Genomic DNA, 27,442 nt, shown 5'->3' on the forward strand with positions numbered 1-27,442 from the left:
GAGATTGTACTCCCCTGAGTCAGCTGTGTTCATTGGTCAGAATAAATTCCAGCATCTGACACCATTTCCATTAATCACAGACAAGCCACTATACGTGAGCAATATAATAGAAAGATAAAAAAACAGTATCTGGTGAATGGGAAACATTATTTATGCATGCCGTTCACTAATACAGTAGAAGGTATCCGAAAGGCATTCTTTCAACTCTAATAGACAAACTGAAACAGAAGATGGGCATCATGTGAAGCATTTATTCCACGGGGAAGAAAGTGACTGAAGTGACTGGAACCACACAGATCCTGCAGCAGCTTGGCTAAGTAACACCTTTACAGCCCATCATTACAATGGTTATGCCACAGTCATAGCCTTCCCATGCTTTTTCAGGCAATTTTCAGTAATTTGCTACTAAACAGCTGTGGAATTATTACTTTTTTTTAATCACACTGATCTTAAGCAGGACCTGTGAAGTTGAATACTTAATACCCACACACACATCCATAAATAACATTTTTAGTACCACCTTCCCACTCATTACAAGTTCAAAGCATCATGGATCTAAAATACAAAGCATTTTCCTTCAAAGTATTGAGCAGTCAAATCATTTATTAAACCTTGTACTAAACTCAGGTAAGAAGTGGAAGTTTTTAAAAAACTAGGCATAAGTTGTATTTGTCTAAAAACAGTTCTTGGCCTTAAGATGAGACCCCAAAAAAGGTACTCGGACACACAATCTGCAAAGCAGGCAGTCACAATCTGAGTAACTTCAGTTCTCAGTGGAGTACTAAAGATACCACAACACCTAGTCCAATTAAATTAAGGCTTTATTTCTTTAATAAAAGAAAAATTAGTTGCTTTAACAACCACACAAATAAAAAGTCAAGGTTCTGGTGGTGTGCAAAGGAGGCACGGTAAGGGTAACTGCACCGTGAATAGGATGATTCTGAGGCAGGCACCACCGCGTGCAGAACTCAGGCAGTTTCCCAGTGCACGAACACACAGAGGGAATTGAGCTGTTTGGAGTTGCTGCATTCAGCAGCATTACTTCTGATCCTTCTTTAATTCATCATGCCCAAAACTGTGTGATCGAAACAGGACAGCCTTCAAGTGATTCTTCCCTTGCCACCATCTCACATAAATAAAGATTTTAACAAAAATCTCACCTTTTTGATGAAAATCACATCAAAATGTATTTCTAAATCATAGGAGGAAGAAAATTAATTGAAAGGAGAGAGGGAGAGATAATCCAATCTTCATTTTGTGTCTTAATCTGCAAAAAAAACCACTGTCAAAAACAAGCTCAGAGCTGTTACAAGTTTAACGTGATACCAGATACTTTCTTGATAACATACAAATAGCAAACAAAAACAGAATGAGATTATTTTATTTTATTTCAAGAACTAAGTATTCACCGTAATCTTGTAGAAACATATGCCATTTGCAATACAAGACTGTCTAAGCCCCATGCTAGATTCGTTCACGTTATACCATCACAGCTTTAACTTCAAGGAACTTGCTCCTGGTTTACAGCAGAGGAAGACAGTTTTTTTTCTGTTTTAGAAATAGAATTTTTTTTTTTTTTTAAAAGAACACTTCAACCAATTTGATTACCTCTTAGAAAGTTCAAGCAGTAAAGTGCCTATTCAGAATCATTCTAAAATGCCACAGTTCATTCTAAAAATTGCTTAGTTCTTGTGCGGACAGTTCTGATTATACTGGTCCAGGTAATCTGCCGGACAGTTTGACAAAATCTTATTTTTTGTTTCCCAAAACACATTCTCATCAGGTTTTGGAGGACTTGGGAATACCCAGGAATTGTCTTCCAGAGAGCTCTTTCCATAAGAATGGTGCTCCTGAAACGTTTTACCATCAGCTGGAATGAGTCTCTCATCTGTCCATGCTTGTAGAATCACCCTTTCGGATGGGATTTTCGCATCTCCCAGCAGAGGGGCCGGTGCAGCACTGCAGTGCACTGTATCGTTTTGTGAGAGTTTTTTATACACTACTGCAGACGTCAAATTCTGCTTTGTAATATTCTTCAGCTCAACACACTGTACTGGTGGTGCAGAAGAGGCAGCTGAAAAAGATTTAAGAAGGTTTTTAGATTACATTGGATTATTTATTGCATTTTTCTAAGATGTACGACAGTATAGCAGGTATGTTAAAGCCCGGGTTTTCAACCTACAAATTTTCAAATCATCTTTTGCTTTAGTAACTACTAATTAAATGTTACAAACTGAATATACTAACTTCCTCAGTCAGAGTTTGCAAGATGAACCAGGGATCCTCAAATCACAATGTCAGAAATATACCCAACACCAATTCCCGTTCCCCACTTCAACACAAGTGGACTGAAGAATTTTTTTGACAAGACTGGAACGAATGCTGAAACAGAGGCCTTCCACGTGCTTGGAAAAACTGACCAGATTCAGAATATTGCTTACACGAGAGCACACTTCTTCCTACTTTACTGATTCGTTTAACAAGTCGTGTTCTCGGGCTGCCAAGAACCTGAATTCTCACAGTCCATGAAGCAGAAGGAAGAAGTGCACATTCGCAGGTTCCCTGTACTTCACTATTGTCTGACTTTTGAAAGTAAAGCCACAGACTGCAACGTTCAGCCCTCTGAAATTCCAGGCCAGTTTTTAACTACATTAGAAAGGGAAGGATTTTGAAACGGGGCAGTATTTACCTGAAATGAAAGAGCTGCATCAATACACATTTAAACAGACGGATAAAAATGCTCAGGTAGTGTTTTTGTAGCTCTACCTCAAGATAAATGATTCCTATAATTAAAGAAACTCACGGGTAGTTTTCCAGATTAGTTATGAATTTCAAGTAGGAACTGTGATTTGTATCTTTATTCTTAACAAAAAGAAGAGCCAGGATCTTGGTCAAAGAATGCAACTGCAATTTGTCACTAAAAATTAAAGCATGTTACCCAACTTGCAAATGTCAGCCAAAAGCACTTTCCAACAGTAGAGACACTGTATCTGAAAGAGATGCTGATAAATTGGATATAGCCTCTTCATCCTGGCGGGCATAAAAGGTCATTCAAATTCTGGGAACCTTTAGAAGCTTAAGGACAATGGAATCTACCATAGCACATTCCAAGTACAACTACAGTGCTTCACCAGTTGAAAAATTGTAGTAATTATTAATCACTTATAGACAAAATAAATTTTACTCTCTGGAATATTTACACTAAATTTTCAAATACTTTGGCTGTTTGAAGTGGTACACCCATATTCAAAGTTACAGCACCATGTGTGGAATGGTTGGAATAATTTACTTCCAATGATTTCTTAGATTACAACTAGTCAGAATTAAATATCTGCAGTGTTCAAATTAAAGAGCAGACTCATAACGGGCAAAGAACAGAGATGAGAATCTTTGACAGTGAAGAAAAACCATGGCCACAATGTTTTCCCACATTGCAAGTAGATTTCAGAGTACACACTTTATACTGTAGCAATGACCAACATACCAATTCATCTGGTACCTTTGAGAAGTTCTGTGAAGATGCCTATACACAATTTTTTTGAGATACCTGAAACACTTAAACAGACACACTACTCAGCAGAGAAATTTTAGTTTTGAATCTTCAATCTGCTCATGTTATACCTGCTAAAAGGTACACTGTAAGGCATTGAGCAAAAATGAAGGCTGAGCTTCACCTGGTCTGTAAAAAAGGCCTTTGAAAATGTAACAAAAATCCATCAGCAGAAACACAGTTGTTGATGTTAGCTGCTCTTTATGTAGGGAGACAAGTAGAATCGTGTTAACTGACAGCGTTAACATCAAAAACACAGCAATGAACAGCGTTCTGCACACTTTACTCACCTTGAAAGATGATGATCAGTAATAAATAATATAAAGCTTCTCTCATCCCTGATACTTTATTCTTACAGCAGCAACTAGTTTGTTCATGGTAAAATAGCTAGCACTACAAAGAGGACTTCTAAGCAAGTTCTATCCCTGTTCAGCATAAGCCAATATTTTTCTACAGATATCAGCATAGGCGTATCTGCATTGCATTTATTAGTGTGGCTCACAAGCAAGGTATACAGAAGAGTTTAATTTTCCATCAAACTTGTCCACACACTCTTACATATGTCTGAAAATGTTACTAATTTATCAGCCAAGTACCAAAGAACGATCATCAATCACTGTGGGCCGCAGATAAGCCAGCCAGCCGTTTACCTGGAGGTGAATCTTGTCATTGGGTCATTGAGCCCAAAGCTGTTTAGAAACAAAAACGGGACAGTCAAAACTGTCACTAGTGCACTGTAACCAAGTTCAGTTTGTCTGATTAGCCTCTTTTGTATTCTGAACACATTAAATACCACAACTCAAGTGAGCAAAAAGCAAGGGAAAAACACTGAGATAAACAGACCGATAAGTCGTGCCTCAACAAATAAGAACCTTCTTGTAAAGCATTTGGCTCAAGAGAAACATACATACAAAACAGAAAAAAACATCTGATGAACTGCTCACAGAAGTTATTATCCCCTACATTGTTTGCAAGGTAGCAGCAGGAATAAGACAGTTTTGTGCCATCAGTCTGAAAAAGTCATCTTGCACGGCAGTTTGCTAGAAAATGCAACTTTTCAGAATGCTAGCAAAATATACAAACATAATAGAATTTCAGTCTATTAAAAGTCTAATTTTAAAATGCTGCCAAGTTAATACTATATTGGGAAAATGCTAAACTGGGAAAATAAGACAGCAATTGAAACATATTTTTTAATATGAAGTAGTTGTGGTAAAAGGTCAAATACAAGTAAACTTAACACCTCAGCCTTGTGCACATAAGCAACACTTGACTGAGAAAAAAGCCACAAGGGGAACAGAATACAGTACTGAAGGAAAAACACATCAGCAACACCTTTATGTGTGAAGTTGACCAGTATAAGACAGAAGCAAAAGCAGAAAATGGGTAGGCTGGAACCATAATACAGCCTAGCTTATCAACTTCAATTGATGAGATTCTGATAAGATATGATAGCTAGCTTCTTTTTAAAATGGTACAGCTTGGATCTATGATTTGTTTTTGGAAAGTCTATTTGTGCAAGCACTGACTTGCCTTTCTTGGTCGCTGTTAAGTTTGTTTTCAGTTTACGTAGAAACTCAGTTTGCACTTCAGTCACTAGCTGCAAATTAGACATTTCTCTCTTCAGTTCCCAATATGCTTGCTGCACGCTTTCAAAACAAGAAAAGAAAATCAACATTAAATACTTGCCATTTCCAGTGCACCCCCACATCATCTTAATAGCTTACTAGCTAGCTTACAGCTTACTAACATTTCCAAGGCTTATTGAGCGTTACTTGTTAATTCCTTTTGCCTGACATATATTGCCCATTTTCCTAGAGTACCAGAATTCAAAATGAACCGAGCGCTTCAGATGATTACCTTAAAGTGAACAAACTTTGTATGTTATAACCTTTGAGTATTATATTTGACTCTTTCATATTAGAACGTATAACATATATTAAGATAGACAATACAAATAATTTCAAGTCACCCAAATGGAAATAAGAAGCTTATGCTCCAATTTCATTATTTGAAACTCTCTTCTCAAAATCAGTAGTCCGAAAGGAATTGTTTTAAATACATATATTTATATTAAATGAAAACTAAATTGCAAAGGTACACTATTAACTCTGAATGGCTTTGGTAAGTGCCCATACACACAACAATAGGAAATATTTAGCAACAGCAGCACTGTTCCCATGCTGAAGTTCCAAATAATGAGCTAGTAAGAAAGTGAAGCTGAACAAAAATCCAGAAAATCCATCTTCATCCCTTATGTTAATGTTTAGCTAAGCCTCTGGCCTCTAACTGCAGAATCCTTTTGGCGCTGAACACTTAATAAGAAAATCACACTTAAAAATAAGATCAAACATTAGTTAAATCAAAACTGCCCAATAATTAACTATATTTATACATAAATAGTAAATATAGAACAGCAGCACCCAGAAGGAATTTTGTAACATAAGTTTAGCTCCTTTAAAGGATCTTGCAAAGTGAATTTAGGTAACAAAATTGCACTTAAATTACACATTTTATTGTTTTTGTACATACTGACCTAGAACCTCATTGCAAAGACTGGTTTTCAAGGAAACTGAAAACCTCAGACTCCAACTGTTTGGATGTTTATCCTGTGCTGCCTTCTAACACATAACATAAACCTTGAGTATTATAAATTCTCTTCCCCTTACGTGCTTGTGTGTTCCGCCCACTCTACACTTTATGAGAAAACAAAAACTTCTAGCCACAAATACTCTTTTTGTTGTTGTTCTTGCTTTTCTTTTAATACAAAGCTAGATTTAAAAAAAAAAAATACAAAGCTGGATTTAATCAGTTTGATCTTTTCTTCCCATTATCCTTATTGCTACAGTAAAAGCAAACAAATGCATGAATTGTGCACCTCTCAGAAACACATTTCCAATCTTTTCCCAACAGTCACCAGCCTGAAAATCATAATAAGAATATCATCACCTTAAAAAAAAAAAAAAGTATTATATAAGAAGATTTTAGAACCTTAAACTGCAAATACCTCTATCCCTCATAATCAGTGCAACTGCTTACTACAACAAATATTTCACACGGGAGTTTTTTCAGGGTTTTTTTTTTTTTTCTTTTTTTTTTCTTTTTTTTTTTACCCCATAGATTTTCAGATGGGCTTACATATTCCAAAAGCACTACATGCCTGTTATGTATATCACGTTGCAATAAACACTACACTGTATGTATGTGAATTTGGATGGCTGCCACCTGTATGTGACTTCTTGAAATAAACTTGCTTTGCAGGATCAAAGAGAGAACCATTTTACCTTGAGCTAACACCTTTTTTCAGACATGTAAGACTACGAAGCTCCAGCAGAAACCACAAGAGAAAGTGTGAGTGCAAATGGTATGGTGTGTACAGTGTTATCATAATTACACCAGAGAACGTATGAAAGAAATATCTGTGGCGTTCTCTTTCAGTAACTGATTTCCTCCCTCATCTCTTCAATAGCCCAGTAAGCAAGAAGATACTCCTCTAAACAGCCTGCCATTAGGAAGGAATACTCTACCCTCTTGTGGAAAATTGGGGAAGTACACAAATAGGCAAAACTGGGTGTAAGAGATGGAGGTAGTATTTCATTTCTTCGAGGCAGAATATTCGGGAACTTCCATGCAATCATGAATTGTTTGTTTTCAAAAAGAGTTAAAGGATATCACTGTGTCCAGTTATGGACTCCTCGGTTCAAGAAAGATAGGGATCTTCTGGAGAGAGTCCAAAGGAGAACCTCAAAGATGATGTAAGGCCTGGAGCATCCCCCTTATGAGGAATGGCTGAGAGACCTGGGACTATTCAGCCTGGTGGAGGCAGAGGGGTGATCTTATCAATGATTATGAATACCTAAAGGGCAGAAGACAAAGAGGTTGGGGCCAGGCTCTTTTCAGCAGAACAAGGGCCCAGCATTAGAACACGGGCCAACGGGCAGAAACTAGAATACAGGAAGTTCCATACAAACACAAGGAAAAACTTCCTTACTGTGAGGGTGACAGAGCACTGGAACAGGCTTCCCAGAGAGGCTGTGGAGCCTCTTTTTCTGAAGATATTCAAAACCCACCTGGGTGCTTTCCTGTGTAATGTACTCTAGGGAATCTGTTTTAGCAGCAGGAATTGGACTGGATGATCTCCAGAGGTCCCTTTCAACTCCTAAGATTTGGATTCCGTGATATATATGCTTTCCAATATGGCACACACAGTGAACACAGGATGACAGAGGACTACCATAAGCACAAACTTCCCTTATTTAAATGGCTGTAAAGTAAGAGCAATGCTTTCTTCTCACGTAGCTCACATAATGGCACCTCAGTAAAAAAAAAAATCCCTTAAAATGGCTCCTAGTAGAAATGGATATTCCAATACTAAACAAGAAATTTGAAGCCACCGCACAGGCAAACACAGGAACTTCCTCATATGGAGAATGAAGAAGTTCTTGAAGATTAAACGAGACTTGGAAAATAACAACTCCTCAACTCAACCAATTATTAAGAAGTTGAGTTTTAAGTCCAAGAGAATATAATTTTCATTTTTTTCCCCCACAAGAGTCTGAAGGTGTAAATATTTTCATCATTCTTGCCTTCACAGACAACATTCATTCATCACAGACAGTGAGGGAAAAAAAGACAGTGATTTTTCTAAATGAGTATGCTGAGACTTTAAATTAGATTATGTTGTTTGAATTAACACATTTGAAGAGGCTGTAAGAATATCTACTCACTCATGTAACTGTCTTTCAGTAAACTAAGTACAAAACATGAAAGCCACTTGATTTTCATACCTCTGAATGGCTTGCCTTTGAAGGTCTCCATTTAATGGATTTTCATCTTGGTCCTGCATAACAGAATGAAGAGAGGAAAGAGAAAATTAACAGATGAGCTCAAATCTATCAGAAAATACTGCAATAAGCCTACAAGTTAGCTAATATTAAACATCACAAGTAGTCTTCATTTGTGTTGGCTACAGCAGTTTTCAAAATGAGCATTAAGAGTTCTACTTAGAATTCCCACTTAAAATGCCTAAATGATCTACTTACGTGAAAGCATTCCTCAGTCATGAATTCATTAATAAACAGCACGGATAAACATGCTGATTCTATCCAACTAGACAAAATGCTTCAAACCAGCCACCACTATACTTTTAGCATTTACTGTTAGTGCAGAGTCCTTGGAATTTGTGCTTCTTTGAAAAACAAGACTTGACAAAAACTTTTGACTTCCAAAAGAGTTTGCTGTCTAGATACAAGACCAGTAATCAGTTTTCTTTTCTGGTGTCGGTATAAAAAGACCTTCAAATCAGAGCAAACTCTTTCAGTGTAGATTCAGTTCCACACATTACTTTTACCATGGAACACAATTTATCCCTCAAGTCTGAGAGACTCCTTTAAATTGTAATACAAATCATGGTCCTGGGCAACCAGCTCTAGGGCTCATTGACAGAGCAAGGGGGTTGGACCAGATGATTTCCAAAGGTCCTGTCCAACCTTCACCATTCCTTGTGATTCTGTGACACAAGCAGCCTCACTGAAGTTAACAGGAGCGTTTAACAAATCAAACACAGGTCTTGCTTCATCAGTTGTGCGTCTGTTAGATCCTCACCTGTGACGAGTTCTCACTCATACCCCTTTTCTTTACATTCCCTTTCTACCATTCCTCCCAGCCTAAGCCGTAATGAATTTGGCACCAGTTACTGTGGTTTTATGACAGTCTATTAAAATTTCAATAAACTTATCAATATGATGCACAACACATTGCATCAACTACAATGCAAAACCTGAACAAGAATATTTACACACAAAAAATATAGAAAGTATATCTGCTTTAAAAAGAAAGCTTCTGAAAACGTTAATGAATTTAATTAAAACACTAAAAAGGAAAGTAGCACCTCGTTTTGAAAAAATGCTGACCTGTCATTACCATTACATTTCTCTGTATTTCGCCTGAGAATTTCCCCTCTCCCAGCTTCTAAAGACTTTCTTACCACTCAGAGATTCAATTTCATCGTTCAAAACCTCAGTTGCACTGTATTACCCTACATTTGAAAAAGTTCTTGGTTTCCTAATTAAGTAGTTAAAAGGATCAAGTAGAAACGATATTAAAAGAGAGGAAGTTTTTTCCTTCTGTTTATCTCTACAACAAAAGCTGCTGGCATAAGCATTATTTCAGAGTTATGTCTAATATTCCTTACAATGGCTATTTTAGTCTGTTCATTCTAGGAACGTTAATTCTCACAATCAAATCTGCAATCTTCAATTATTTCTGTAGAACTACCTGAGGACATCAAAACTGCACAGAAATTTAAATACACCTTCCAAATTTAAAAGCTATTGAAAATATCTAAAATAATACCAGATTTAAGTGAAAACAACAACCAGCAGCAATGAGGATTAACAAAACACCTTGCATACCCTCCAAGTAATGTGCTTTATCCCCACCTAGTGGAACAAACAGACTAAAACTGAGACAAGACAATTGAGGCATGTATGTGTGTCTGCATAAGCTTGGACTGTGATGGCAGCAGATCTTTAAAGACACGTTCAGGTGAGAACCCAATGCTCAACTACACGTGCTTTGACGGCAGCAAGGGAGAAGGACATTACTTGAGGCTAACTATGTCTAGTCTCTGAGCACCCAGAAGAAGTTGGGGTGCATCTTCTTAGTTTAACAAAAAATGAATCTAATTCTCATACTCCAGACTGCTCCATAATGCTAGGCACAATAGGCAGCGATGATTAGGAGATCAGCTTCAAAAGTACATTTCTGTAATAATGTGAATGTGCCCAAAAGAAAAAGAGCTAAAGAAACATTTCCAAATTAAAACAAATCCTGTTAGAAAGCAGGATAATGCCATGCAAGGATTCTGTTTTTAAGTCTTATGTATCCTAAACACTGACTCATAAATACTACATGAAACAAAATTTCGTAATCATTTATAATCATAAAGAGACTAAATAGTCAGCTTCTTGAAGCAATCACATTTAAATCCTTTAAATATATTGTATAATTTCATTGTGACTGCAGAGTCCTAGACTACCACTATAAAACGTAAAGCATCAAGTATGCCCCAGTTTTCGTGCCTTTAAAGTAAGTAATTTAAGATACATGTATTTTATTACTGTTAGGGTAGCTCAGTGTTTCTTTTTGAGATCCTAACCACACCTACATTACACAATGATTTCATCACAACAGCCACCTGACCCTAAAACAGGGGAGAAGGGCATCAAAGAGGCAATGGCAAGATTCTGGAAACCTGTATTTCATTCCAAGTCCTAATGGGAAATGTACTGGTTAAAAAATTTTGCCATTTTCTCCAAACAATCCGTCTTCCACATCCATTCCCTCCTCTCCCTCTGCGCTGGTCCATAAGACCTATAGGAGTGAACAAGACTGGGAAAGAGCAGACATTGATACTTATCTTGAACTGTATTTGCCTTTTCTGTCTCAGATCTTCCTTTCATTTTCTTACGCAAACTATGAACTCCACCCCATTAGTTCTTGCCTTCTCATGTTAAATTCATCATCCTATCTTAGGCTTAACAGATCTTTGCCTCCATGCCTAAATGACGAGTTAGGGATAAGACAGAGCAACTGAACAGTTCTACTGGTTCCCTCACACTTTTCAGCTACTTGCACAACTAGTTCCATTCTCTTCTAGTACTCTACATTTTCAAGGTCTTTCTATTCCCAATTTTCTTCTTGCACTATGACAGTCTCTTCTAGTTGTTCAGACCCTGCTGTGCCCTATACTTCATCTGCTTCCTGTGGGCACCACAAGGTAAGACCCCCAACTACCAAATCCAGTTCTCACCAGTAACCTCATCCAGGGCAATCAATTCAGACAGCATCAGCATTGTCCCCTATAACTGGGGAAGACTAGGCTCAGTTACCTTTGAATATATGCCAGATCTAAAAGATTATTCAACAAGTTGAGAGTTCCTCATGCAGACAGAGTCTTAAATTATTTCATGTGATAGGGAGGAAGAAAAAAAAAAGCAAACTAAAAATATCTGAACTTGACAAAATTGGCATGGATCTTCAGTGTGGCTTAAAGGTTGAATCTTGTTACAAAAATAAAAACCAAAAATTTGCCTTCCTGACAGGCTTCAGGCCATTACCCTGAAGTGCCAGAGTTCCTTAAATGAAGCTCGTGATGTCTTTTAATACAAACATTCCACTGTTGCTTTTTTTTTTTTTTAAAAATGCCCATATTTTGCCCAAAGTCTCAAAAAAAATTTTAGTCCGAGACAAATACCAGCATAAACCATTTTGATCCGAATGAGGTCTTAAAACAAACTAGACAGCTTTTCTTTCTGTTGTTACATTGTAACATCTGGGAAACTTCACCTATGTTTGTATGCTCACTGTTTTCAGAACTAAGCCTATGAGAACATTTAGATTGGTTTTACTAAGATGCTCATCTTGCAATTATTCTTTCCATCTATTATTTACCCTTTATTTTGCTTGAAAAGGGTATTTAAAGTAAAGTAATGCTGTAATGAAGTCAAAATTATTCATACAAAAAAAACCTTATAAATAAAAGCACCTTCTGTTTAGATTTCTGCAATTCCTTTCTGAGACTATTGCACTCTTGCTTGAGGTTCTCTAGATCCTGTTCCAGACTGTGCACTTTCAGGTCACTGTTCAGCTTCTCTATTTCCCAGCTGGTCTGAGTACAACAATTCAGACTTCTCATAACTGTAAAAAGATAAACAAAGCAATTAGATTTTAGCCCCAGTTCCAGGACTCCCATAAACATATGGTTTCACCTCAACCAGTCTATACCCTGTAACAACCTGATCCTAGTAGATATAAAAATCAGTTAATGACAAAACTGGTATATACCAACTTACACACTTCTCACATGCTTTGAAAACACGAGCCTTTTCTCCTCGGGTTCATACTGTTGCAGAATTTACCCATGTTTTTTTCCAAGTTTGCATCTTAAGAAATTCCGAATAGAAAGGCAAAAGATGCAATCAAAACAAAAGGAAAGTCTAGAAGTTACGTAAGTCTTTATTTGACAGAAATAAAATCATGTAGTTACTATTAAGAAGCAACCTAGGATGATTCTAGCATCTCACCAGTTTTACAAGGCTAGTTAGAGAAGACAGAAGAACAGGAAGAAAACCCCCAGTCTTCAACTGGATAAAATTGAGCAATGGAAGTAGCACATTACATGCTTGGAAAGTAATGCAATTTAAGCACTGCAATACTTAGAAGAACTTTTCAAATGTCCACATTTGTACAGAATCTGAAGCCCGATCTATATTTTTAACGTTATTCAAACAGCATTTTTTTTTGTTCTTTTTTCTTGTAACAGTACATTAATAAAGACTTTTCTCCCCCATGTTTTATCTTACATGCCCATCATCTAAACAGCACTTTCAGCAATGGCAGTAATAAGAGGTGGATTTTGGCTTTTGGACTTGCCGAAGTATACAGTTTTTTTCCACTCCTGCTTGCCAGCAGGATCCCTGCAAACTGCATTGATCTACCCTTCCTCATCGTCCAGCCCTTTAAATAGCTGAAGTGCACTGTAGCTACAGCTATACAATATCTTCTACCTGTCAGACCCCAACAGCAAGCCAAAGCACTACACCAGACCATCTACAAGTATCAGAGGAAGTGATATCAACTGCTGTATTTGATACTTGAAGTACTATGCCTCTGCTCCACTGATGAGAAGGTGGTGAGGTCCAGAGATGTATGTCACTAGCCTATTAAAGCTGTCAAGTTGCACACCTTTCTCAAATCATTCAAATGAACTGCCGTGCAAGAACACAGTAGCCTCAGATCTTTACCATGGAGCTCCTGGCTTCTTGATAATCTAACATGCATGACATCATTTGTAAGACAACACAAACTCAAAGTACAGCATTTCACCTTTTTTACCTAACCACTATACACAACTGAAATACCTAACGCCCTTAGTTCATAACATAACCACTGCAAATAGTCAGTATGTATTAAGACAGAGTAATTAACTGAGTACCTTGCTGTGTTTCCACTTCAGTTTTTAGTTGTAAGAGCTCTACTTCTTTGGACTGCAACTGTTCATTCAAGTTTTTCAAGGATTCTGAAGTTTCTTTCATCTATTTTCAGGAAAAGAAAACAACAGAGGTTTTCTTCTATCACGTCTGACAATTCAACTTTTTTTTTTCCTGAACACAAGGTAAATATTGCTCTGATTTTTTAAAACATTGGCCTAGTCCTGTATGAAAATTAAGATAATTAACAGTATTGTTATTCCAAGATGAAGCAGCACCAAGTACATTAAAAACCTGAAGGAGATATTCAGCAAATAAAAATACATTCCACAGATAACAATTTACAAACTACGCTGTACTCACTAGTGTTTAAATCATTACTTAAAAAAGGCATACCATTTTATCCAGTTTGCTTTTCAGATTATCTCTGTCAATGCAGGCCTCTCGGTAGGCTTGGTATGCCCTATTGACTTGTTCACGTCCAACTGAACTGCATTCCTCCTCCAGACGGGAGCCAAGCAGCTAAAAGTTGAAGATGAGATGAGAAATAACAAGTTTTGATTATTGTACAGAAAATCACTAAATTCAGTAATTGCTTTTTTTTTTTAATAAGATGAGAAAAGAAATTAATGAAATACATTGTTAGGGATGATTTTTATTTATTTTTAAAGAAGAATGTGCAACAAAAGCCACCTATGAATTCTGGTGTCTCAAGCCATACATAGTACCCGCCAGCTCACTGCTATAAGTATTTAAAAACAATCCACAAGTCACTGACAATAACAATTCCTTAATCATATTTTTTCCAAGTTCAAATCACACTTGCTTGCGCAGAAGGTTCTTGTTTTGACTGTCATACTATCCTTTTAGTTGTTTATCCTGCAGACTTGTTTTAAAAGAATTGAGGAATTTGAAAGCATTTAGTATAACTGACACAGATGTTCATGACAGATTTATAAGTATTTCCTTAAGAGTTAAGAGCTTCGCAAAACAAATACTCAAAGTTGCTTTGGTTTTGTATCTCATCTACAAGGTCTTAACTTAAAGAAAGTACGAAAAAGCAAGCCATAGAAATAGTGCATCTCTGCCCCTTGCTTTTGTATTGACCCTCAAAATATGTGCACTACTTTTTGCCCTTTACACTTCTCTGTCCCCACAAAAAAAAAATATTTTCAAATACAGGATTTCAGATAGAACATATACTTTACCAAATTTTCTGAGTTTTCATGCACTTTGCAATTTGAAACTCAGAAAGGCTAACAGCCCACTTGTTTCTTGATAAAGCTGGTAATTGTCTTTTTTTCTTACCTTCTCTTCTAAAATCCTCACTCTTTTCTTTAAAAAGGAATTCTCCTTCTCTGTCTCCTTTAGCCTCTTCTTGATATCTTCATATGCAGTCACAAGTGCAAAGTGTGAAGCAACAGACTCATCTCCACTGTAAGCTGAAACAGGAATCTCCCCGTCTCTCTTGTGACCATTGTCTGCTTTTTCATGGTTCAAAATACAGATGTCATCCTCTACCAGCTCCTCCATGACACCTATTTAAAAAGACAGACGTGAGTAACACGATCATAAATTTATCTTGAGTCTCACCTTAATCTTACACAAAATCTTGAGACCCATTTTATATCTTAAAATAATTTTAGGAAAAAAACCTTTCACTGTTACTTTATACAAATATTTTGAGTATGCGTCAGATTTACGAGCTCCTCATTTTTATTTAAATGTAACATCATCCAATAATCTTTGGTAATAAATGTTTACTATGAAGGAATGTCTAATTAGTGATTTTGCAAGCCAATACTGAAATACAGTAAAAGATTACAGTTGTAGGAAATCAACTACTATGCTTCCTGAGCACAGGCACACCAAAAGGAAGGTATCTAATTTGATTTGTTCTTGAGTGCAAATATTTATACACTTCCCAAGTTTTATAATAGAACTTTAACGTGTGAATTAAAGCATACTTAGTGACATGATTTGTCTCAATGTGTGTGTAAAAGTGGCAGTAATCAGACCAACATTAGGCAAAACCACCTGGATGACAAAGACTAAATAATCATTACACTGAACTTTTGTTACAGCACATATTGTGCTAGCTCAGACTCCAGGCTTTAAGGCAGAAGTCCCAACTGCATTTCCCTTAATGCTACTTGTTATTACAAACAAGCTCAATGCCATTCAATACTGATTGAGTTATCAAGATTCCTTGCCTTCACATGCCGTATTAATGAACACTGTACAGTATTTGAGCACATTTCCCCCGATCCTTAAACAAACTAAGGATGTTACTAGTATCAAAAGTAATTTCCCACACTCTCCCAAACAAATCCCTTGGCTCCTGATTAGATAGCACACCAACATAAACGATGGAATGAAAAAAATGAACATAATGAAGCCAGCTGGTTTCTTCCAAAAGAGCAAGCCTTCCAAGTAAGTTATAGACTCAGCATACACAAATATTTTATAAATCCAAGCGTGCCCTTAAACGATGCCTACCAGGAAAACTAGTTATATTGATCTTCACTTAACAGATCTCACTTGGCTTACGGTATTACTGAACTCGAGACTTCTGATACTCCTCTCTAACCCAGCACTGGATGCTATTTACAGCACAGATAATCAACCCCCACAACATTCCAAGGGGCTTAAAATACGTGCTTTTCCTACATGTCAATGCACAACTTCAACACTTCAGAAAGATCTGATTTTTAAACCATTAACTTCAATTAATAAACAGAAGCTTTATCACGAAACATGCTTCTTTGGACTGAAAGCTCAACAGTTGCAGTCAAGAATGGAAACTCACCAGATATTCACGCTGTATGTATTTCAACAGCAACAATGAAAAATAAAGCACTCATAATATCCACACACCATGTTTTAGTGCTAAAGTTCCAGCTTTACAAGACATACAATAAAGTCATCACTGCAGTCATGCAAACAACACGAAAATAGAGCCGAGGCTTCAGACTGACATCACCTTCAAGGACACAGACAGTGTTACAGTAATTACCAATTAAGACCAATTTGCACAGAATTTTAGAGTATCACACGTAGGAAAAAGACAAAATTACATTAGTGCAAATATAGCATAGGATCAACTAAAAAAGCCATAGCACAGACATTCCATAAAGCAATAATCTTCTGATATTTTGAAGTTTCCCCATGCCCCTTAAAGGACATACCTATTTTGAGAAAGAGCATTACTCTCAAAATGGAAAGCATCTTTTCCTCACAGAATAAATAAACCATTCTGACTTTTAAGAAATTTCATTATGTTACTGTCAGTCATACTCTGAAAGATCTTCCCATGTCTCAGCCTAAATATCATTCTATTTTCTCCCATAATAATGATTCTCCAAAACAGCCTAATCTTATGAAACTACAAAAATTGTAGCAAATTTATAGAGGTAAAATGAAAAAAATACATTTATCACTATATGAATTGATACAAAAAAGCTTTCACAATTGACTCTACTAGTAAACATCATTGTCGTCTGTGCTTACTGAGTATTCCTCTTATTGCGCATCTCAAAAGGTTTCAGATGTCACCACCTTTGCAACTATATAATACACATTTCTAAGGAAAAGAGGTGCAACAGCATCCGTATTGGATAGGTGCATGATGTTAGCAGTAACACACACGACTGCCAGACATATTAAATGTGCACAGGGAAGAAGTTGCAGTAGAAATTTATAACAGCACTGCTAAATATATCTAATCAATAAACACAACCTAATAATAAAACAAAGTCAGAAAAGTGCATTTCTGCTGCAAAAACCTATCTGATTAAAAAATAAAACAAACCACACAAAACAAATCCCAAATTTATTTCTCCTGTGCCAGTATTCAAAGGACAACACAAGATACAAGCTCATACAAGAATAAACCCAGCTATTAAACAGTAAGATGAGCAGTTCTGTGAAGGTCACCGTGAAATATTTCACACAGCTTTGTTGTGCTGGCAGAGAAAGGAGAAGACTGGAGGAAAAAATTCTGTTATGGTGTTTAATCAAGGGAGAGAAACCCTTAAAGACAACCAAAGCACAACACTGTTGACAGGATGTAGTGACAAGTTCTACTAGAAATAATTACGTCCACTGCTTTTAAGCGCATACGTTTGTATAGACAGCACACGTAAGCTTTCTTTTGCCTAGTGCAGAAAAGAATGCTTTGTAGAAACCACTTCTGTTGTCCACTGACACAATGAAAGTTACAGAACAGCTTCAGGATTTAACATGCTCAATATTTTGAGAATATTTCCCCATTTCTTACTAATAGTTGGCAGAAATGCAGCTCTTCTCTTTGTAGAGCTTTACAAACATCAGTCATCAACACCATGGGAGGTAGTTAAATATAAAACATGTCTTACATATGGGGAACACCGTTTAAATGAATTCCAGGATGCAAAGGCTCTAAAACCAAACACAGCACTGCACAGGCTCCATAGATTGAAACCCCAACCTCATACTTGGAACTGGAAGATAGACAGTAGAAGCGGGATTATGTGAAATTCCTCCTAGTTTCAAGCAGATTCTCATTTTGCCCTTCTTGGGCTTTGAAGGAGAACAGAATGGTTTTCAAAATTTTTCCAAGTGTCAAATGAGAGAAAATTAAAGATGGTACTTTCCCAATTCCTTTTCCTAGGCCACTCAGAGTCTGAACAGTTTTACTCTGTTTATCTCTCAGACTTGAGGGGTTTGACTTCACAGTGGCAGTATGAACAGTCTCCAGATGTTCATAGATAGTATAGACTTTGTACTGGTATACCCTGCCTTATATAGAAGGGTGTGTTTGTGAACATAGGCATAAAAATAAAACATTTAATTTAACAAATATATTTGATCTACAACAACTCTGAGTGAGTACGATGCAGCCCCTACCTTAACTTCAGGAAAGTTAGTAATGTTTTTCCTTTTGAAAGACGTTCCAGCTAAACAGCAAAAGAACTGCAGAATTCCTGCAGTTAGCACCAAAACTCCACACAGTATGGGGCACTCCTTACTTAAACAAGCAAGACTTGCACTCTCCTTAGCACAGAATCACAGAACACTCTGAGTTGGAAGGGAGCCACAGGGATCATCAAAGTCCAACTCCTGGCTCCACATCGGATCACCCAAAACGATCGCTCTGCAGGAAAATGGCACATAAGGACAAAATGAAATGGTTTGACCTTCTTCTGGTTTTGTTTGCGGAAGAAAACCCTATGAAACTACTTCCATGGCTTCCTGAAACAGTAGTTGTCAAGAGTGTACATTCACAATCTAGTAACAGTCTACGAATGCTAATGCATCACAACAGGGAAGGAAGATTAAATACTGAAGGCTCAATAATGAAAATGAACAAACATAAATCAATTTGAGCTTGGAGAATGTTAACTATGGAAATACATTAAGTATAGATTCAGAATAAAAACACAAAAAAGAAAGTGTAAGGATAATAACAATAAGAACACATTAAATATGGCTAAAATAGATTGAAATATAAATACGGTTTATTCACAATACTACTTAAGTGGATTAGCTGTCTCTCCATAGCAGAAGAGGAAATGAATGCATTGTAAAATCACAGAACGGCTTGGGTCAGAAGGAACCTTAAATCTCACTCAGTTCCAACCCCCCTCCATGGACAGGGTTGCCAACCCACCAGATCAGGCATCTATCATTTCACATCTGAGAGCTCAAGTTCTCAGCAATTCCAGTCCTGAACTGTCTGCTCTATGGAAACAGCTTTTTTTTTTTTTTAAATACAGACACTGGCTCCTATGTTAAAACAAAAACTTTGCCTACGCACATCCCAGTAGCTGCTAGCTTTGTCCATATGGAAGGATAAGCAATGTCCAAAGTCCACAGCCCTCCCTGAGAACCACGCTGACAAGGACTCAGCTCTGCAGTTTCAACATACTCAGCGCTCTTCACAACCACAGCAGCTAAGTGAGACCTTGCAATTACTTTCACTTTGCTGCCTTCAGGAAATGCAAAGTTATTGTCTGTACGCTCTCAAACCAGATCACTGTAGTTCACATGTCATGAAATCTGCCTGAGCTCAAGCATACACCCAGATTTCCTCAGGAACAGGCAATTTTTTCAAATCTCAAGCTTTCCACAATAAACAGTCATCTACTCTCACAAGAGCAAGAGAAGTAATAAAAAGACTGTTTTATAACAACAGCACTTGATAAATTTTACTTTCTCTGAATCATAGAATCCTTAGAGTTGGAAGGGGCCTCAGAAGGCCATCTAGCCCAACTCCCCTGCAATGATCAGGAACAGCTACAGCTACATCATAGGTTGCTCATAGCCTTATCCAGCCTCACCTTGAAAATCTCCAGGGACAGGGCATCCACCACATCACTGGACAACCTCCTTCAGTGCCTCACCACCCTCACTGTAAAAGATTTTTCCTTACATCTACCCTCTTTGAGCACAAAGCCATTTCCCCTTGTTCCATCACCACAGAGCCTGCTAAAGAGTCTATCCCCTTCTTTCCTGTAGCTCCCCTTTAGATACTGACAGGCCACTCTCAGGTCACCTTGCAGCCTTCTCTTCTCTAGGACAAACAGCCTCAGCTCTTTCAGCCTGTCCTCATAGGAGAGGTGTTCCATTCTGTGGATCACTTTTGTGGCCCTTCTCTGGATGCTCTCAACATGTCTATGTTTCTCTGGTACCGAGGATTCCACATCTGGATGCAATATAGTTTTCATCTGGCATTATCTTCACTACTAACTTGCAAATACTGTGCATACTCACCATAATGTATTCAGTTTGCCTTTTCATGAACACTGTCCCTCGTCCCTCCCCACTTTCCTTGCCAACTATCAAAAAAGGAAAAGAAAATGGAGTTGTAGTCTAATATTGTCCTCTGACATTTGAGGCCACTGCATCACATAATCCTGCTTATTAAACAATCAGATTAATCTTGAAATTCATCAGAAGCAACACTGCCAGAGGAATACCAGGAAGAGCAATATGTGTTTTGTCTGTTAAACTTTTCTAGCACCAAACATAAGTATATTCCAAGGTTACTGAGAGAATCATATGTTCTCACGCTAGCTAGGCATTTTTTGGTGTTCTTCCCATTTAAAAACGTTTACAGAGAACAAACACACCAACATTTTGGAAAGCTAAGAAGGTTGCTTTTTTTCTTGTTGTTGTTTGGTCGATTTGTTTTCGCTTTCCAAAAATGTCACCTTTTGTAAAACATGCGATAGGTCCTAGCACCCAAAGTTTCCTCCCACTCAGCTGAGCTGCCAGATAAATTCATATTCAGTAAGTTCACACATTCAGAGATAAGGTATTTTGAAAGCCTTGTGTAACTGCATTAACTCAACTGGAAACACCTCACCTGTTGCAGCTATAAAAAGGAGAATTCAACTGAACTGCACTGACAGCTCTAACTCATCCTGTAATTCAGTAACTTTTTCAGGTTTACCTCTCATCACTTTAAATAACCACGATCATTTGAATACAACTTCCTGTTAGCAATCTGTAAGTAGATGACTTTCAACATTCAAGTTACTTATGCTTTCCTTCCCAAACATCATTTCTTCTCAAATGTGTTGTCAAATCTTATGAGCATCTGCCATTTTGTATAGTAAGAACACCACGTAACTACTAATGGGGTGCATCAGGCCCAGCACTGCCACCAGGTGAGGGAAGGGACTGTAACACTGCTCTGTGCCTCACCTCGAGCACTGCGTGCTGGTTTGCGCATCACAATATAAGACATAAAACTATCAGACATCACCTAAGGAGCTAAATGTAGTAATACACTTAGATTTGCTCTGGTTTCTGTAGCAAAAAATGTAGGATGCACATACCAACCAATAACTGGTATTTCTAGCAGTAGTAGCACACCGATATCCAGGAAATTAAATGTTTCTCATAGTCCACAGACACCTCTGTCTTAGGGGAGCAGGTGACCTCTGGAGCCCAGAGAAGACTACTATGACAATCAATCTTTCTTCACTCCACCTTTTCCAGAGCTGGCTTCCTGTGTGCTGATGTCACTGCACACGCACAGTGCAAGACAGAAAAGGTAACAAATGGATTCTCCAAAAAATGCCAAAGCTCTGCTCACTGGACAGCTTTCAGCCCAACCTGCTCACCACATCCATAAGCAGCTGGAATCACAAAACCATAGAACGGCTTGTGTTGGAAGGGACCTCAAAGACCATCTAGTTCCAACCCCCTGCCCCAGGCAGGGCTGTTGAGCTCTAGATCAAGCATGAGCTCAGGGTCCCATCGGGCCTGGCTTGGGGAAGTGATTTGTTTCAGGATATTAACTTCCCTGCCAGGTGAAGCACGAGCAATTTAAGCTGTAACTTCTCCACAGTTGACAGTGTTACACGCGACTACAGCAGTACTCATTTCTACTTCCTTCTTCCAGCCCAACGCAGCCCGCAAAGCCTGTATTCCCATCTGCTCCTGCATTTTACCGTGTTTCTGTTTTTGCACCTTGCGCCAAGAAGCTTACTTTGTTCATCCTCTTTGCCCCGTGTTCACGAACAAAGCCACAGAGCGGTTGGGGCTGGAAGGGACCTTAAAGCCCATCCAGGTCCCGTCCCGTGTGCAGGGACACCGCCGAGACGAGGCTGCCCAGGGCCGCATCCAACCCGCCGCTGGAACAACTCACCCGGGCTTTCAGCCGCACCACAGGCAGCTGTCCGACAAGCTTTAACGCCTACCCGAGGCCCACTCCCACCTCCTTCGCTACCTCCAGCCCACTCAAGCTTTATCTGCGAAGCAATAGTAGGCGGGGGCGGTTCACCAGGCTCTCCCCAACACGGATTTACCGGCCCGGCCGGAGACACCCCCCGAAGAGCCCTTTCCGCCCAGCACCGCGGGGACGCAAGAACCAACCTCTCCGGGCCCCGCTCGGGCCAGCCAGGCGGTCAGCAGCGGCCGCTCAGCTGCGCGGAGGGGCGGCGCCGGCCGTCGCAGTCTCCGCTCGGGCCCGTTCGTGCTCCCATCGCCTCCACCCGTCGGCCCGGCCCGGCCGCGCTGCCGGCCTCCGCCGCCGCGGGGAAGTCCCGGGGCTCGACCGGGAAGTCAACACGCACCTCACGTGACGCCGAAGCCGCACCAACGGGCGGCCGCCGTTCCCGGAAGGAGACAGGTTGGAGGCGTGCGGGAGGACTGCAAATCCCGGCACGCAGCTGGGGCGCGGAGCGCGCCGGGAAGGCCGCTGCCCGACCGCCGGCGTGCTGCACCGGGTGCTTTCGGTTCTCGTGGTTGATAGCACACCAACAGGAATGCTGGCGTGAAAGAAATGAACATAATGAGGCCGGCTGGTATTGAAGGGAAAAGCGATTTCAACAGAAAACTCAGCTGATCAGCAGAGCTTTGCGGGACAGATGCAGACCAGTAGAAGGAAAAAAACCACACAGTTACTGCCCATGTGGTGCATTTGCTCTTCAAATGACTAGATGTCCTTATTAGACTAGGATATTTGCTACTATACTTCTTAGTACTTCTTAGTATTACTAAGTATAAAGGGATCAGCAGTCTTGGAGCTCATCTCTGCGGGTCAAATTTATCTCCCTGTTTCTAGGGATCAAGAAGGTACACAGACTGCAGCTTTATGAAGAGCAGTGTAGCACAGATACAGATGAATAATGGTGCTGTTATCACATTTGATTCAGTTTGCTCCAAACCAGTTAGACAATGTGATAAAACCTGTGACAGCCTGTTTTTGTTAAAAAAAAAACAAAAAACAAAAAACAAAAAACAGCAATGGAGTCACAACAGCAAGAAATCTAAGTAATCTAAGTAGAAACCAAAATGGAAATCCCTTTGATGGTTTTCTCCAGAAAGCAAACAAACGCCTCACACTGTCTAGATGACCTACTCAACCACGGTAAGCCCAATAACTCAATTAAAATCAAGCAATTTAGAAGAGTCTGCTGGACCCTCTTAGACCTGGCTGACTCAGAACCAACTTCAAACCAACCTAATGATGCGTCTTGAACAGTCCAACATATAACCAACTACTGACTGAGCTAGAACCAACTAAATGACTCATTTAGAACCAACTGACTTAGAACTGTCCTGTGGACAGACTTAGAACCATCTGTTGGAGGTACTTAGAACTGACCAACCTAGAACTGAATAACTAACCGACTTAGAACTGTCTGATCTAAAATCATCCAACTCACTCAGAACTGACCTTCTGACTGAGAACCAACTGACTGACTCACTTAGAGCTGCTGGGCTCATACGGAACCTTCCATTCACTAAGAGCTGCCAGACACAAACATCAGTCCAATTTAGAATTATTTGTCTGACACCATCCATTTGACTTGTAACAAACCATCTCACCTAGAACCCACTGTCTAACAGACTACAGACCCGACCAATTCAGAACCAACCAATTAACTCAGAACAAACCAACTGAGAAGCATAAATCTGACTGTGGTGATTGGAAAGATCAACACGATGGAAAAGACATTACAAAAGAGATGGAAGGACCAGCATGATAGAAAGGTGCTATAAAGGAAGGAAAAAAGATTGCTCACCCATATCAGAAAAGTCTGAGTTTGCAGGGAAAAGCTCCATCTCTTTCTGGAGATCATCCCTTAGGGCCATTTGGCCCTTAAATGAGGCCTAAGACAGGTAGAGCCAAGCTCCATGCTTTCTGGTCACACAGCTGAATTGCCTTTACCTGTGCTGCCAGGCTGACTGGGTCTTTCCTCCAGGTGTTCAGTCAGTGGTTCAGACTGTGACTCAACAGTTCCCATGCACCGACTGACTTAGAACAGACTCATTTAGACTGACCAACCCATAGAATCCTCTTACTCATACAGAACAGTCCCTTAAACTCCTTAAATACTGTCTAACACAATCATCCAACTCATTTAGAATGATTGGTCTGACTGACAGACTTAAAACCAACTGACCAACTCAGAACCATGAGACTTTCTCAGGTCTTATTGCAAGAGACCTTCATTGTTACCACCGAAATGGAAGCGGCCTAGAACATAGCTGAGAACCGTCTTGATGGAAAGGGTCTTCAAAGACCATCTAATCCAAAGTCCTGGTCACTTCAATGCTAACCAGAAGTTAAAGCAGTGTGAGCTTCTGTTGGCACAGCTTTGTGCCCTTCCCCTACACTCTGTTCCTAAGAAGAGGATCCCAGCACCTCTCTCTCCACTCCCCTCCTCATGGAAGCAATGAGGTTGCCTCTCAGCATCTTCTCCTCCAGAGTGGGCAACCTGAACGTCCTCAGCCTCACCACATAGGACATGCCTTCCAGCCCTGTTACTAGCTTTGCTGCCCTTCTCTGAATACAGTCAGGGACCTTAATATCTTGTGCAAGAGCTGCACACAATATTTAAGATGAGGTCCCATCAGTGTTAAATATAGAGCGAGAATCACTTCTTTTGACTGCATCAAGACCAGTAAATTCTCAGTACTATGCATTCCAGTTTGGTAAGTCAGTGGTGCAATGTGTTATCTACAGAAACTAATTCTACATTTTTTTTTCAGATTTACATGCAGGCAATACAGAAAAAAATAAAAATAATTTTATCATAAGAAAACACTAATCAACAGTAAAACACACTTGTTTACTATAAACTAAATTAAACTAAGTCACAACAGATTTTCCTTTAGAAAAAAAAAAACAAGATATAAGATTAAGAAGCGTTAAGGACACAGAAGACAACTAAACTGCAACACTGATGCATTAGAAGTATTTCTCCAGAACAGCTTATTCCCTGAACTCTATTAAATTCTCTTGACTATTCCTACTAATGTAGGATTTAAATAACATACAATTAGAGTGATACAGAATGTTTTTTCTGTATAATTATAATAAAATAATCTTGCTATAAAAATCAGCATGCTCATAAGAACATTTAGATTTGCTTTTGCTAATGCAAAAGCTGCTTTAAGCTTTGCATCTATTGATTCAGTTTAGCTTAGCCTCCAAAATAAATCTCACTCCCCATTCAGTGCAAATCCTTGCAAATACAAAAATAAGTCTTAGCCACTCTCTTCAGATGCTTCCCCTGCACTTGATATCATACAGAAGTAGCATAAAGATCATAAAACATGTTGTTCACAAAGGCAATCCCTTAGTAGTCTTTCTGTTGTCTTTGCAATTCTTCTGTATCACCACACTGGGACAGAAAAAGTGTGCATTATAATAAGGACAAGAAAGTAAACAAAATTAATATATACAATTAAGACCTTGCTATGTATTTCTCTTAATATTTGTTAAAGTATCTGTAGCATTTAAATACACAGGGCATTTGCTGAGTTTTACTTACGGGTTTACTCTTCTGCATTATATTAAGTATAAATTTCTTATAAGAGTCACTCATTTCTTTTTCAAGATAAATTACTGAAACTGAAGACTGAACAGTTTCCAACAATATGGCATAGTTTTTACTGAAACAGCCATTACAGTTAAGTTATTTCTACAATATTTTCATTAACTCATCGAATGTTCTCAGCCTACTCAACTTCATTTGCTACAAGTTTCTGTTTTAAGTCCTTGAAAGAGAAATAGCTTGTACGCAGACATGTGCCAAACATGAGGCTACGCCATTAATTCTTTAGACACCACAGAAGTAGAAGAGTTGTTCTGCCTGCAGAGCATGTTTTACAGAGAGGTAGGTGGTAAGGTAACTACAGCCATGAGGTGTGCTAAGCAAGATTAGGGTCTCAGCACCGTGGATTTATTTTATGTCAGAAGCTGGCTACAGGGGTAGAATAAGGCAAACAAAACTAAAACCCTCCCCCTCATAGCCTCATTTCCTCAGCCCATTCTTTACAGATCTGTAACAAAACCAAGGCCTTTAACAGGTAGGAAAGCTGAGTCCAAGCAGCTAAATCCTCACATTTTTTCTGACTGAGGCAGCTGGAGCTTGTTAACACTACTTTGAGAAGTGTATGAAAGGGAAGATTTAATATTAGTAATACACATTAAAAGATAAGTTATTGGGAAAATAATTTAGAATGTCTATACTTCATTACTTTATCAGATTTATTGTTAAAAATTAAAACAAAGAAGCCTGACTGCATCATTTTGTAACTACAAAAGCTTGAATAAGAGCTAAGAATTGAAAAAGTCCACTTTTATTTTCCATTTGTAGGTAGTACACTTCCAGCTGTTAACTCTAATGTTTTTAATCCCTAAAGGAAAGAAAAGCCCTAGAGGTGCAGCACTACAAGAGGGGCAAACTCAGGTGATGCTTTTAACAAAGCAAGACAAGAATAAAAAAAATACTTTACAGACACTTTCACAAAAAAGAGCATCCTGCCTTTGAACCTTGCAGTCTGCATTAATCATTTTAATTCCAGAGTAGCAAGAGAAGGGCTAGGAGAACAGGAAGTTAAGCAAAAGGATTTGAAAAAAAAAACCACAGTATAATTAATTTTTAAAGAGGTTACAGAGTTTTGTCTCTGCCTAACAGCTCTTGCCCTACTACCCTTGAAGAAACAGACTGAAAACTAAAAAGTCATCAAGCTCAGGACTGGCAGCAGAACAGCCACCCAAGCAGATGGGCAGGCTACCTCACAGCTAAGAGAAGAGAACCATAACTCACCCTACCCCCCTCAGGTACAAGTTGACATCTCCAGTGCCTTTTATGCTCAGGTGCTGGTTTTCTTGTAGTGATGGTGCTGCATAAATACTGCAGGTACCACATACGCTTTTGTAGCTCTAGCAGTTTACCTTAGTGTAGAGTGTCCTGAGTTGGGCAAAAGGCCATGTTTTCAGTTCTTTGGGTCTTTTCCTTCATCCTAACTGTAGTAGACTAATAAAAGTTGTAGTACCACATAAAAATGTAGTGTTTGGGAATTAAAAAAAAAAAAAAAAACAACACAACTCTGTCTTCCTAATCTTCCTAAGAATCACTTTTATGAGTTTACTAGCCCTAGCAGCAAGCTT

At 38.8% G+C, this 27,442-nt stretch overlaps 1 protein-coding gene across 2 annotated transcripts; it reads right to left on the reverse strand.

Moving 5' to 3' along the window:
• On the reverse strand, positions 804-22,598 carry AZI2 (5-azacytidine induced 2). 2 transcript variants are annotated; one of them, XM_021386265.1, is made up of 8 exons: positions 22,408-22,598; positions 14,851-15,080; positions 13,939-14,064; positions 13,548-13,647; positions 12,099-12,250; positions 8,338-8,390; positions 5,084-5,199; positions 804-2,074 (listed from the first exon to the last, which is right to left on the reverse strand). In XM_021386265.1, the coding sequence occupies exons 2-8, from the start codon at positions 15,073-15,075 to the stop codon at positions 1,683-1,685; spliced, it is 1,164 nt and encodes a 387-aa protein (XP_021241940.1). In that variant the 5' UTR covers positions 15,076-15,080; positions 22,408-22,598; the 3' UTR covers positions 804-1,682. The 2 variants fall into 2 exon arrangements, with proteins under 2 accessions (XP_021241940.1, XP_021241941.1); XM_021386266.1 differs by lacking the exon at positions 22,408-22,598 and adding an exon at positions 18,430-18,607.

The sequence above is a fragment of the Numida meleagris genome, chromosome 2, assembly GCF_002078875.1.
Source record: "Numida meleagris isolate 19003 breed g44 Domestic line chromosome 2, NumMel1.0, whole genome shotgun sequence".
NCBI classification, from domain to species: Eukaryota; Metazoa; Chordata; class Aves; order Galliformes; family Numididae; genus Numida; species Numida meleagris.

What these genes read in the sequence shown, in the direction of transcription:
- AZI2 (XM_021386265.1), bottom strand. Translation starts at nt 15,075, where the DNA reads ATGGAGGAGCTGGTAGAGGATGACATCTGTATTTTGAACCATGAAAAA. An exon ending in AAAGCAAACTGGATAAAATG is followed by an intron (nt 13,648 to 13,938) that starts GTATGCCTTTTT and finishes TCCTGAAAATAG; the next exon opens with ATGAAAGAAACTTCAGAATC. An exon ending in CTTAACAGCGACCAAGAAAG is followed by an intron (nt 2,075 to 5,083) that starts GCAAGTCAGTGC and finishes AATCTTTTTCAG; the next exon opens with CTGCCTCTTCTGCACCACCA.